The sequence below is a fragment of the Apteryx rowi genome, unplaced genomic scaffold (assembly GCF_003343035.1).
Source record: "Apteryx rowi isolate R43461 unplaced genomic scaffold, aptRow1 scaffold_4, whole genome shotgun sequence".
Lineage (NCBI taxonomy): Eukaryota > Metazoa > Chordata > Aves > Apterygiformes > Apterygidae > Apteryx > Apteryx rowi.
The window spans coordinates 691,382-705,307 of NW_020450529.1; the positions used below are offsets into that span (position 1 = coordinate 691,382).

At 38.0% G+C, this 13,926-nt stretch overlaps 2 protein-coding genes across 3 annotated transcripts; both read left to right on the forward strand.

The window, feature by feature from the left end:
- Positions 1–82: 82 nt before the first annotated feature.
- On the forward strand, positions 83–5,494 carry SEC13 (SEC13 homolog, nuclear pore and COPII coat complex component). Of its 2 annotated transcripts, XM_026074843.1 has the most exons (8): positions 83–244; positions 1,083–1,198; positions 1,656–1,807; positions 2,746–2,879; positions 3,654–3,787; positions 4,275–4,395; positions 4,534–4,680; positions 5,173–5,494. In XM_026074843.1, exons 1-8 carry the CDS (start codon positions 239–241, stop codon positions 5,281–5,283), a joined length of 921 nt encoding a protein of 306 aa, XP_025930628.1. In that variant the 5' UTR covers positions 83–238; the 3' UTR covers positions 5,284–5,494. The 2 variants fall into 2 exon arrangements, with proteins under 2 accessions (XP_025930628.1, XP_025930629.1); XM_026074844.1 differs by lacking the exon at positions 1,083–1,198 and having other exon boundaries at positions 85–244.
- A 544-nt stretch (positions 5,495–6,038) lies between these two features.
- On the forward strand, positions 6,039–11,841 carry GHRL (ghrelin and obestatin prepropeptide). Its single transcript, XM_026074846.1, has 5 exons — positions 6,039–7,687; positions 9,253–9,389; positions 9,898–10,011; positions 10,493–10,601; positions 11,464–11,841. Exons 2-5 carry the CDS (start codon positions 9,282–9,284, stop codon positions 11,481–11,483), a joined length of 351 nt encoding a protein of 116 aa, XP_025930631.1. The 5' UTR covers positions 6,039–7,687; positions 9,253–9,281; the 3' UTR covers positions 11,484–11,841.
- Positions 11,842–13,926: the final 2,085 nt, after the last annotated feature.

Genomic DNA, 13,926 nt, shown 5'->3' on the forward strand with positions numbered 1-13,926 from the left:
CGGAGCCCGCCGGGGCGCTGCCGGCTGGCGGCTGCGCCGGCCCCGGCCCGGCCCGCGGGACTCCGGGCTCACCTGTCCCTCGGTTCAGGGCGCCGCGCGACGGGGACCGCTTCTTTGCTGCTTTTGTCCAAGTATATCGCTTTAGTCGCTAAGACTCGATGTGGAATGTGTCTGTTCTCGTCTCTCCTTCTCCCCGCAGGTCTCGGTAATTAACACCGTGGACACCTCTCACGAGGACATGATAGTAAGTGCGTGTGTTGTTTTTTAGCAAAAACCCCGTGGGGGCGGGGGGAACTAAACACAGTTCAGCTCTGTTAACTGGGCTGCCTTACAAGACTAACTTTACAGTGTTTTCTTATGAGGGGTGAAGAATATAACGCGTATACTCTGTATAAAAGATGCGTGTGGAATATTAGCTGGAGAAAGCATAACACTCTTAGAAAATACGATAGTGCCGTTTCATCCCATGTAGACCAAAAATGGAGCTACCTTGGGAAGGAGAAATAATTTTAAACTTTAATTTTGATGTCCAGACTTGCTGCTGTGAAACAAAATATATATATACACTAAATGGTACAGAACTTGGACAAATTAAATTAGTTTTCCTTTAGGTGGATGTTTCTGGGAGCAGAGGTATAAGCACACATAGGAAGAAAGACTTTAAGTGATTTGTAGAAACAATGAGTTGGAGTTAAATAAGCTGTTTCAAACATAAATAAAAAATATTAGTAATTTTATTCACATTTTACATATTCAGAAACAAAAGTATTTAACTTTGTCAAGACTTTACAGTTGGTGACACTGATTTCCTGCCCTCTCCTGAAAATACTGTGCATTACTACTCTGAATTCCCTCGATTACTTCTGCACGAACTTTTGCACTGTTAGTGAAAACAGTAATTGCAGGGGGCTGGGGGAGGGGGGAATGATTTGTGTGGATTGTCTAGATCGCTTTAAAACTCTACTCTTTATCCTGCCATCCTGGGACTCGGTCATCTGTTCACAGTTCCTAGAGCTACTTTTAAAATGTAATAATTGTTAATAAAGTGAAATTTACACAGCAGTTTTTCCATTACCTTATAGCATGATGCTCAGATGGATTATTATGGCACTCGGTTAGCAACCTGTTCTTCAGACAGATCCGTGAAAATCTTTGATGTTCGGAATGGAGGGCAAATCCTCATAGCAGATCTAAGAGGGTAAAGTGCATTTATCAGAAGAATTTACTCTGTGGAAAGCTTTAATATTTCATCATTTTGCCTTCTGGTAATGTAAAAAGCATAGTAAATTTTTCCCAGATAGTATTTACTATGGCTGGTTGTTGCTAAACAGCTCTTTAGAGCTGCGAGAGGGGACAGAGAGCCGGTTAGAAATAACAGTGTGGCTTTTTAATTCATCAGATGCTGGACACCTATAACTTCCTAGAAGTAAGCTCACAATCTATTTGTTAATATGTGGAAAAATGTTTGAATTGTTTTCAATGGTAATGGCTCTGACAGTTGTATGTGCCATTTTTAATCTTGGCATTACTGATTTATTCTTTATACCACTGCATTAATTACTTACAGAACACCAATTTACAATGCGATGGCTGTTAAACAGCCAAGTCTATAATGGGTTTCTCTGATCTTTTCCAACTAACATTGTTTCTTGCAGGCATGAAGGTCCAGTGTGGCAAGTTGCCTGGGCTCATCCTATGTATGGAAATATCCTAGCTTCCTGTTCCTATGACAGGAAGGTTATTATTTGGAAAGAAGAAAATGGCACTTGGGAAAAGACATATGAGTACACAGGACATGATTCCTCAGGTATGTGATATTTGGAGCTGGGAAGTGAAACTGGGGATAAAAGAGGATTCAGATTAGATTAGAATAAATCGTTCCATATTAAGGAAAAAAAGTGTTTATCAAACAGAAAAGGATAAATTAATGGAGAGACAGTAAGTCTATTCAACATAAAGAGGATGTTTATATAAAGGCATACTGCTTAATAGCCTGCTGTTTCAATTCATACAATGTTTGCATTGGAGTTGTTTTACAAATAAATCAGCTTTCAAATAAATAAGATGGTAGGATACAGAATTCTTGATACAATATTGTATGTGTCCACTATAGGAAGAAAGAAAAAGTTGTTTTTTAGCATGCTATGTTTTGTTCTACAATGGAAGCTGCTTTGTGCAGATGACTAGTCCTCCTACAGGCAAATCTGAGAAGTCTCCAAAGTCTTCAGTACACCAAAGCCCTAAGATGATGCTATTGGCCTCCTGAGAAAGGAAAGACAGTGGCGAGTCTTGCCATTCAATGTTATTCTCAAAGGGATCAACTAAACTGTTCTTGATCAATACCCCGAAGACTAAGCCTGCATTGAAAATGAGAGTAGGGCTACTTGTTTGATATACAGCTTTGTTTTGTTACTTATGTAGACCTATAAATACTATGCCTGTCATTTGGCTTTGGTTTTAGAGTCAGTGATATTCTTTGCTGTTGTAGGGGATAGTCAGAGTTTTTTACTCTCATTAAAAACACTCTTTTGATGTTCTCTTTCTAAAAGGTTTCCAAAAATGCAGGCAGCTTTCCACCATTCAGTGAACCAGGTTAACTGACTGGCTTTGAAATTTAAGAATGCTAAGACTCACATTCTTAATTTTCAAAGTTGTTTACTTTTAGTGACTATTCACTAATACTAGTCAGTTAGTCAGTTTTAGCTAGTCACTGTGTTGTAATCCAGTCTATCTCATTTTTCACAGTGAATTCTGTCTGCTGGGCACCACATGACTATGGATTGATATTGGCCTGCGGGAGCTCTGATGGGGCCATTTCGTTATTGAGCTACACAGGTGATGGGCAGTGGGAAGTCAAAAAGATCAGCAATGCACATACTGTAAGTCTGTTCTTTTGGAGCAATACGGAGTTCTTGGAGCTACAGATAAATGCCTCAAAGAACTTGTAGATTAGATCAATACTGAAATGCAATGAAGTGATCCAAAACATTTTCCAGAATCATAAATAACTTCTGTTTTAAGTAAATCCAGCATGGGAAGGTATACTTTGTAATCAGTGAAATAAAATAGAAACAACAGGTAACAAACAGTGCTGTTCAATAATTTTTAAGAATTATTGTTAAACACAGTGATGAAGGTTAAATGGTGGGAGATGGCATTAGTATTAAGAACACTTGTTACAAACTGGCTGTGAATAAACTGAGTCTGGAAAAACTGCAGGACTGACATTTTGCCCCAAAGAGTAGCTATTTTTGCTTACGCAGCATTTGATAAGCATCTAAGCAGTTTATAGCAGTGGCTTGCAATAAAAGGAAAGTGGGCTCTGGCCCAACAGGTCCCTTTTAGTCTTGCATTCCTAAATCTTAGCAACTGCCTACATCTTATCTTTTCAGTTTATCTCTTTCTCCACTGTTTACTTATTCGAGATGAGATTTGCCCATAAAACAGTTACTTAGCTACCTAAGACCTTCTGAATAAATACCCTATTGAGGCTAGACCATATCGTATAAGAATCCCAGTTTCCTAAGTTGGACTTATTCCCACTCCCTCTGCCCCACTAGAGAGTATGCTAGGTGTCCTTTGCCACCTCAGCAGCTTTTGATTTATTTGTTTAAAGTAAGAAACTTTAGTAATGAAATTATTCTCTTAAACAGATTGGATGTAATGCTGTTAGCTGGGCTCCCGCTGTTGTACCAGGAAGCCTTATAGAACAGCCATCTGGTCAAAAACCAAACTACATCAAAAGATTTGCATCTGGTGGCTGTGACAACCTTGTTAAGATCTGGAAGTAAGTGTTCTTGTTGCCTGAATTAAGAACTCATGAAAACTGATATCTTTTATAATCTTTGAATGCCACTGTTAATATCTCAAGTAATATTTTAGACATCTATACTTTCATCTTTGAATATCATTTTAGAGAAATGCTTTAAAGAATAGAAACAACTCGGTGACTTAGTCTCTCACATGGTTTTGGCAATTCATATCTACTGTGCTTAATTGTATCTTGGAAAGCAGCTTTTTAATTTTGATCACATTTGTCCCTTGTACAATAACAGATCTCTGTACAGTTACTGGAGATCAAATATTCTCTTATGCTGTATTCTGTCTCCTTGAAGAGATTTTGTCAGTTTAAGCCATAGAGCTTTTTGGAGAAGCGGGGAACACTTGTGCTTCGTATCATCTGGATAAACCAGGACTGCAAAAGCTACAAAACCCATCTTCCAGAGTAGGAGATGGCTGCTGCTGCCCTTCTGACAGTATAAATGTGTTTTCAGAGAAGAAGATGGCCAGTGGAAAGAAGAGCAGAAGCTGGAGGCTCATAGTGACTGGGTTCGAGATGTAGCCTGGGCTCCATCCATAGGTTTGCCAACAAGTACCATTGCTAGCTGTTCACAGGTGAGGTTTTTATTGGAACGACATGGGCAGGCTCTAAATGCCCAGAGCTGTTGYGTGGAAGTGCAACCATAATGCAGAGATTGCTTTTTCTGTATTATAACTTTTGGTCCAACCAACTTGCTCTGCTTGCTTCTGTAGGATGGCAGAGTGTTTATCTGGACATGCGATGATGCCTCTGGAAATTCATGGTCACCAAAATTGCTGCACAAGTTCACTGATGTTGTCTGGCATGTGAGCTGGTCCATTACTGCAAATATTCTTGCAGTGTCTGGAGGAGACAATAAAGTGAGTGCTACAGCCTTGGCTTTTACTCTTGCATGCCATATTTCCAGAAGAGTTGAGATGAGACAGGGTACTGTCACTTCTGTTGCTTGCATGAAGACTGTTGCAGATTCATGTTTGATTGCTGTGGTGGTGCAATTTTTTCTTTTTTTTGACTTATCAGAAGGGGAAGGGAGGGGAGGGAGAACCTAGCCCTTGGTAAACTGCTTGCACTGCATTTTGTTTTAGTCCTCACTGGTGACTGGAAATGCAAATTTAATCTTATTTTGTAGGATAGTCATATCAGTATTCACATCTTGTTTTCTTATCATTGGATAATTCTTTAGTATACAGCAACAAATAACTTGATATAGAAGTCAAGTGCTGCAGGGCTGTTTTAAATAACTGTAGACCATCACCAAACTAGTGATGAGGTGATAGTTGCAAGGAAGTGTGAATGGGAAACTGAGCATATAATGTATTAAGGCCAAAACTTCTTCCTGATCTGTTTTTGAGGTCACGCTATGGAAGGAGTCAGTAGACGGACTGTGGGCATGCATCAGTGATGTCAACAAGGGCCAAGGAGGAGTGTCTGCCGTTACAGAGGGGCAGCAGAATGAGCAGTGATGTATGGTTGAACAGTCCAGCAGCATCGTTATCCCTGATTTGTAATGTCTTGAACCAGATGAGAACTGCTTTTATCTAAACTGGACATGAATATTTGGAAATAAATATTCAATTTTATGATCACTCTATAACCATTAATGGGGGGCTACAATGTGTTGATGACCAGCCTTAATTGACATTCCCTTAAATTAAAGGTAAAGAGCATAGCAAAGCACTGTGTCTTATACTACTCCTTGATGCTGTAAAAACTGCCACCTGCCTTCTGGTTTAGAGATCAGATTCAATTAGATATGCTTCAGTCAGACTTCGAGCGCTTGAGTAGGAACAGAAGGAGGCCATCACAAAGTGCTGACATGTGAATGCTTTCTCCAAGGGGAGAAAAAGTTAGCTCTTTGAAAGGCTGAAGTTTTCTTTCCAAGGAAGGGTTGGGGGGGATGGGGGGCCGTGGGAGTTTTCAGCATTAAGATTAAAAGAATTGCCATTGTCCTGTCATCCAAGTGGATGGCCTCTGTGCTTTCCTTAAGTTGAAAAGGAGTAGTGGAATACGTCTTTTGCTTTACAACTATCTCAAACTTGGTTATTTAAACAAGAAGTCATCAAAACTTAATTTGAAAGTTTTTTAGCCAACTCTTCTGTACTGTACATCAGTGGTGGTTTTTTGGTTTTGTTTTTTTTTTAAAGATACCAACAGAATAAAGTCTTATCAGCTAAAGGCTGGTGTGCTGTATTATTAGATAATGCTTCTACAGGGGCCTTGTCAAGACTGTTTGCAGTGTCCCTTTAGACATTCCACTGTGCTGTTCTCCTCTCATCTACAATATGATTTTTCTGAAGCATTTCATTATATTGGTAGTCATTAGTGGACTAATAACTTCACAGCTATTTAGTATTTAGAAAAAAGAAAATGAAAAAGGTGCCTGAATACAGTAGAAGGCAATATCTCCTCCTCCTGGAATGGGTCTTACGGAGAATAAGACAACACAAACTGAAGCTTTGCCTTCAGTTAAACTGCTACATGCTATTGCAATTCAGGCAAGCCTATTATACTCAACAACCCAAATTTCAATATGCCTTCACCTGAAGGACAGCTTTCAGATAGCTCTCCTCACCTCCTGCAAGAGGTAAAGCACTTAACTAAAAGGTCACATTTCCTATCTGTTCTCCAGTTGCACTGGAACAACAAATGAACAACTCACAGCCTTCCTCTTTCTCCAAGGTAATTGTTCCTATGCATGCTCTTGGTTTTGGTACACCTAAGATAACACAGCCCATTCTCTTCCAGAAAGCTACCCTCATTTTATGATAGTTATGTATACTAACCAAATAACATCCTAGCTTACCTCACAAAAACACATACATGAATTACCTTTTACATGCCAGCAAGAGTATTTACATTCCTGTTCTTGTTTAAATGCTCTGTAGCCTTACCCCAAAAAACAACTTACCCCAAAATCAACATTATTACATTCACACAATTCCTTTTCAAAACATACAGCAAAGCAGCATTGTCTTTAACAAGGTGATGATGACATATCAAGGTGACTAAACAGCTTCTAAATGCATATGTCCTTAAATTTTATGAATTTTAATACTTAATAGTTTATTCAGCAGCAAGGTCCAATTCAGCAAATAGTTTATCATCTATTGCAAATTTAAACACTAGGTGAAAGTTTCTGAATTGCTCTTAAGGTTTTTGGATCTTTAATCCCCTCTCTTCCACCTACTTGGGCACAGGGTTAGAGAAAAAAAATCCTCAGCACAAGCTTCATCTGTGCTCAATTATATAACATTTTCTCCTCAGTGCACCACAGTTTCTTTTTCCTTAGCTGAGGAGGAGAAAGGTTTGCATCTTATTTATGATGACTGAAAGGAGTTCCTATGTGAGAAATGAAGTTCTAACATTCAATCTGCATTGTTAAATTTATAAAGTTTCTAGTATAAGTCTCACACTGATACTGAAAATTAGACTGTCTTTAATGGTAACTGTGGTCACTATTGAATTTTTTCTTTTATTTTTTTTAATTAAAATCCATGGGGGTTACCACACTAATTTAGATAGGTTGTTGCATGGATCGATACCTTACATTTCTGTTTTCTTCACTAATTTGGAGTGCTGACAGCCTTAATAAAGCAGAAGATGCTGAGCCAAAGACAAACTCCTGAAAGCTACAGGGGACTGGTCTCCCAATCACGTTAACTCAGGAACTATGTAATTCTAGGGCCAGACCAGATCAAAACACATTGTGCTACAAAAATGCAAGGGGCTTCTGCTTCCTCGTCACTGTTTCAGGTCCAGTACTGTATCATCACCATCTTTCCCTGTGCTGTTGGGAGTTTGTGCTTTGCAGGCTCTTGGATAGAAGACAACATGAAGATCTAACTCCATCAGAACTTCTTGAACTAGGTTTGTTGCTAGAGGGATTTGTGACCCAACACCTCTATTTGTTCTCAGCTCCCTTATCACAGATACAAGCTCTCCTAGTTTTACCAGCTCAACTGGTAAACATATTGACATATTTGACTGTACACATGTTGACTGGTGAACATGTATAGACATGTTTCTGAAGTGCTAAAAAAAATTTGTATCATGTCACAGATCTGATTTACAGCATGACTGCACAATATTTGAAATAGTCCACCTAGAAAGCAACAACATGAGACAGGGAAGAAGGGAAGCTCTTAAATCATGTTTGCAGAAGAAATCAATATGGAACTGCATCCCAGATAATACTCATTTTCCAACTCAACAGATGTGCTAAAGAGACAATCTTATTTGGCCAGAGTGCAGTTACAATGGTTATAGCAAAGCTCCCTATTACATTTTATCAAATATCAAAGCTACTTTAGTTAAAGTCCTCCTCCTTTTCCCATCTCTGAACATTTTGCATGTTTTCCCTTCCCGCGGTTATACCAGTGCAAGTTTGTGGGGCTGCAAATGTGAAAGGGATCCTACAGATAAGCCATGCCATTCAAGTCTAACTAAAATACAAGTAACAGAAGTTTCAAATTTGTCTTCCCTAACCATATATTCCTTCTTTATTCCTCTAAAATAAAAATCACAGTATTTCCAATTTCTCTTCATGGGATATTTTCTAGACCCTGAGCCCTTGCTGCTAATCTGCAGTGAAGTTCTTTAAATTTGTTAATATTTCATTTTTACAATAATGAAAGTAATGCTTACCAGGTATCATTTTCAATTTGAGTCCTCCAGCAAAAGACAACAAAATCTGATAAAACAGACTTGGGAGAAAATACAGTAGGGAGGAAATGCACTTACGTGCAAAAAAGGAGAAACACAACTTTCACCACAGATCAGGAATAAAGCTTAACTTTTCCATTTCTGTTATACCACCTCGAATAACAATAATGTTATTTTCCCCTCTTTGAAAAAATATACCTTACAGCCATTAATTTATTTTAAAAAAGAAATGTTAACACAGGAAAAAGAAGGAAAAACTTCCACTTCACTGCCTACACAATTTCATTATATGTAAAAGTAAATGCAGCAATAGATCTATGCACTATTTTCACTTTTTGTTGATTTTGTTATCATATAAGCAGGCCAAGTTTCCAAGGAATTCAAATACATATCAGATTGCATTTCCAGTTATACTGTAGCACAGAACAAATATTCCACTTGGTATATAAAGTACTTAAGAAGCAGCCATTTGGTGAAACCACAAAACTAGGCAGGTAAAGTTTCAGACATCTTTTGTCTATTTTCCTGTATAATTCCTCTCTGCTAGCCCACCTGCTCCAGTTGTAATATTTTAGTTACGGAAGAAAACACGGTAAGCAACAGTCTTTGGACACGGTATTTTTACTTTTAATATACAAAAATTGTGTTTGTTTTATACATCTAACTTTATAAACAAGTATTTCAGGACAAATTTTGTAACTGGATCTGGATTCAATTAAATAAAGAGAAATATTGCAAAATACGTTTGATTTTTCAACCTATCTTTTCAGGTTTGACACACCGCTTACTGAAGATAATCATGCTTCTCAGAGGTGCTCTGCTTGGAATTCTCCTCTTCAGTGTTCTCTGGACAGAAACTACTCTGGCTGGCTCTAGTTTTTTAAGCCCCGAATATAAGAAAATACAGGTAAAAGATTCAGAATAATACTTTTTCAAAGCTGTCCTCCCCTAAGAGACCTTTAAACCGAGATTCTTTACAATGTTCAGAGAAGCCTTTAGAAGTTATAGATTCTGGAAAAGGAAAGAATTATGCCAGAGAACTTCTGTAACAAACCATTAGCACTGTATACATGCTTGAAAATTAAGATCTAATCTCATTCACTAAGAATTAATGACCTAAAAAGGAACGATTAGAGAGAAAGTAGCCATTTAAGTAATCTGTTGGCAGCTTCTGTTTTTTTTGGAAATGAACTGGCAGGTAGCTGTTCTGTAAGGAACTCTTAAACCACATTCCTGTTAGAACAAATGCAGTAATAGTAGTACAATTATTATAGTCCTATGGATCTACATAGCTTTAAAAGAAGCCTATGATGCCTTCCACTACCTTGCTGCATCTATTTTAATTATGGATTCTAATTTCTCTGCTAATTTTGTTATGGAAAGAATATGTAGATGTTATTTTGCTTGCTTTCCAGCAACGAAAGGATCCAAAAAAGCCAACAATGAAATTACACCGTCGAGGCACGGAAGGTTTTTTGGATACAGATGAAGCATGGGCAGAAGATGACAGTAACAGTATTGAAATTAAGGTTTGCATTTTTCCTCTGGATCACACACAAGTTTAAGAGGTGGGGTTGGCAGTGGGGGGAAGTATATTTTGCGTCACATGAAGTAGTACAAGTGAAAACTACTTTCATATTCAACTTGAAAGGCAAGCAGGAAAAGGCACATGAAAACCACATGCACTAATGGCATGAAATAATTTAAAATTGCCTGTAGTAAATCAGATCACAATCTCCTACTAATGATTCACTTAAGTTTTGAAATTCACATATAGTAGAGTTTCTTCTAAAGCTTTCTTTTCTCCAGTTTATTGTGCAGTTTGGCCTGCAGTAGCTATACACCCTGTTTCTCAGATTTTGATTTCATGTCTCAATACTTATAAATGAATAGATAGAACAACCTTTTCACATATCTTGCTTGTCACTGTTCCCATGAATAAAATTAATTTGCAACGTCCTTGTACAGGAACTTGTCCGTTAAACTGTTGTCTTTTAATGTTTTCTACAGTTTAATGTTCCCTTTGAAATTGGTGTCAAGATAACAGAAGACCAGTATCAGGAATATGGACAAATGCTGGAGAAGATGCTAGGGGACATTCTTGAAGAGAACACTAAAGGTACTTTCAACCAAGTCTCCAAAGCAGAGATTTAAAAACAAAAACAAAAATCAAAAACTTTTGCCATCTAATTAGTCATGTAAAACATCCAAAACAATATTTCAGAAGTGACTGTGAGTGACTGACCACTGAGAGAACCATTAAAATAACTGATGTTCAGAAACTTGGTTGAACTTTGAAGTATCACATTAAAATATATTTAAAAAGGAGGTGGGAGGCTTCCTTACCTTCCACTACCAATCTTTTTTCCCCACTCCCCTCAAATCTCAGCATTTCCCTGTGTTCTCAGCTAAATAAGACCTTCACAGTTTTCATGGTGAAGTTTGTTAGTTATGTTGTTGTAACTAAGCTAATTCTAGCTGATTCACTGAAAACTAATGTTCTAATGACTAAATCCCACCCCATAAACTGCCAGGTTTTTGCCTTCAGAGCTTTTTGTACTTTATTTGCACTCACTCTCAGTACGCTGACCATTCTGAATCTCTAATTTTAATGGTTATGTCCATCTTGATATCTGTATTATACATTGCAACTATAAATTACTTCATGCTTCTGCTTTCACCCTGCTTTCCAAGCTCCCAGCGCTCTGCCCCAAGCTCTTTCCTCTGTCCGCCTTCACACTCCTGCAGTGCTACTCCTCCGATGGCTGTTATACAAGTCAGTTACATTCTGTAGGGGCAAGTATGCATAAAACTATATGAAAGCCACCTTCTCTTCTGCCTTCATTTGAGTGCTCGTGAAGCTTTTGGACAGATTAACAAAACAAGACTTTCAAAAAAGTACTACAACTATCAATTCCTATCAAAAACCATCAATTACCAAATATTAAAACTAACAATACCTTTATCTTTTGCATTTTTAGAAACTCAAATGAAAAACTGAGGCAAGCTGAAGGACAAAGACATCACCAGCACTATTCTGCCTGGAATGTTTTAAGTTTTACTTTAAAATGAAACTATTACTGATTTCACAACTGTAAGGAGGGAAGATGTACATGAGCCTGAATAGGTTGCTCTGATAAAAAGATGCTAACAGATGATCTTTTATGGAATACAAACAAGAATAGCAAAGGGGAAGATTAATGACAGGCTGACACGTAGACTTGTTTTATCTCTTTCTTGGGAAAAACTGTGATTATTCTAAATTTGAAAGCTGTATGAATCCATTCTAAAACTGAGGGAAACTTTTCTTACTCTTCTATACGCATCTGTAATATAATAAAGCTTACGCTGAAACTGCATTTACTTGTTATAATTTTTAAGAACAGATCAAACTAGATATTTCATGTAAGAATAGAGACTAAACTATGCAAACACACACATGGTATCAGTTTTCAGTTGCCAAATTAGCTAAATTGCCAAAGGATGCGTTAACATATGTTAACATAAAGGAAACCATCCAATACTTCTTCAGGTTAAAAAACAATTTTCCAGTTAACTTATTTGGTTTCAGAATCATATCCATATTGGTGCTAGACATCAGAGAACAACAGGGTAATTTTTCATGCTTTCAAATGCATAAACCAGTATGTTCCACTGTAGTACATGTTCTTTTCTGTACCTCAGCAATTAAATACTTCTGAAAGCCAAAATTAACACCCACATGGAGATCTGTTAATCCATGAACACTTGCTAGACTGTGCTCACAAAAACATTCTATGAAATACTCTTGGACAAGCTAGTGTAACGAAAGTGAACTCAGCTGTCACATTTCCCAGGCAGGTTCTCTCTTCCCATCACAAAATTAATCACCTAAATGAAATCATTGCTTCAATGCCGCCAGCACCATCTTTTGTCACACTGTACCAGGAAGCAAACAAGAATTAGAGGTGAATGGATGTGGATCGAAAAGGGGTGTACAAGATACACAGATGCTTAGAACTCTTATCACCGGTTCAGAAAACCATGTTTACATGCCACAACCAGAAGAAACAATGCAATGGTTTTCCTCCACATTGTATAACGTTTCCAGGCACAGATCTTACCAACATTTCCTAGACAATTCCTGTAAGTCGTACATGTGCCTGGTGTTCTGCTGTAGAGCAGGCAGCACGAGGGAAAGCAGCAGGCTTTTCAGATGTGCAATCTCTTTCACAGCATGCAAAGCCAGTCCAGAGTGAGAGTGCTGACATGTACTTTTTGAAACCCGCAGAAGTGTTATGAAAGGGAAGAGTCAGCGCACTGAAGTTATATTTATTTTCTTTAATGCTGAACTCTAATCAATACTTTCACAGCACGTCTACAGCTCATGTTTAAATGTTATTTCTGAAAAAAATAACTAATGTTTTCAAAGTATATTTCATAGCCAATAATCTGCCCAACAGTACAGAAAGGAAACCGTTGGCCAGAGATATTGTATAGATCCTTCCTTAAAAAGGAGCACTGTCGGTAGGATCTCTGTTTCTAGAATTCTGACAGAACGGTACAGGATTCAGTCACCGTGAAGAAAAAGTGGCTGAGCTACAAAATCAAAATCGAGTCATAGACTAGCAGGCACATCAGTCTGCAACACAGCATGTTAAGTGGCCCATTGTATGACAGTCTTTGGATCAGTGTTTCCTGGTGATTTAGAAAAAAGACCTATAAACACATGTAGTATTTCCTCCCTTGCAAATATACCAGCAGCCTCAAGAGGGTAGTATGACCTAAGAATGCAGGGACCAGCAAGCCCTCAAGTGCTCTCTTTCTTACCTGACTAGGAAGGGAATAAGAAGCATCCGTTTCTACAAGTATTCCATTCAAAGAGACTTTTCTTACAGTCTCCCTTGCTTTGGAGGCAGAAGAATAAGCAAGCAAGGCAGCAAATCCTAGCATTAAGTTTTTTTTTTTTTTTTTTAATAGCACAGAAACTAGATACTTACTTGAGTATTCAGTAAAACCTTCTAGTCCAGAAATTACATATAAAGAATGCTAAGAAAGTGACCTGGCCAAGATCCAAGGAGTTACTTCATCAAACTCAATCAAAGCAAAAGCTTTTCTCTGCCAGCTCAGATCTAGACCTGTCAGAACCCAAACAATTCTATTTGGTGGCAGAAACTGGAGTTTGATGAAGTTCTTGTTGCTGTTCTTTATTTGCTTGGACACATTATTACCAAGCAAATAGAGTCTATATGCACCATGTAACAACACGCCAAAACACTCCTGCATGACCTGGAACCTCCCACAAGATTACACACACGTTTGATTATGTCCATAAATACTATTTGGAGGGGAGGGAGGCAAGGAAGAAAGAAAAAGAAGAAAAACAGTAAAGTACATTCTAAGTCATATTCCTGAAGACTTCCCTAACCAGGAAGCTATCTTTGGAAGAGGTCACCATTTCTGGG

Coding starts and splice junctions, on each gene's coding strand:
- SEC13 (XM_026074843.1), top strand. Junction 1,199..1,655: donor CTCATAGCAGATCTAAGAGG/GTAAAGTGCATT, acceptor TGTTTCTTGCAG/GCATGAAGGTCCAGTGTGGC. Junction 4,396..4,533: donor CCATTGCTAGCTGTTCACAG/GTGAGGTTTTTA, acceptor TTGCTTCTGTAG/GATGGCAGAGTGTTTATCTG.
- GHRL (XM_026074846.1), top strand. CDS start 9,282: ATGCTTCTCAGAGGTGCTCTGCTTGGAATTCTCCTCTTCAGTGTTCTC. Junction 10,012..10,492: donor GTAACAGTATTGAAATTAAG/GTTTGCATTTTT, acceptor TGTTTTCTACAG/TTTAATGTTCCCTTTGAAAT. Junction 10,602..11,463: donor TCTTGAAGAGAACACTAAAG/GTACTTTCAACC, acceptor TTGCATTTTTAG/AAACTCAAATGAAAAACTGA.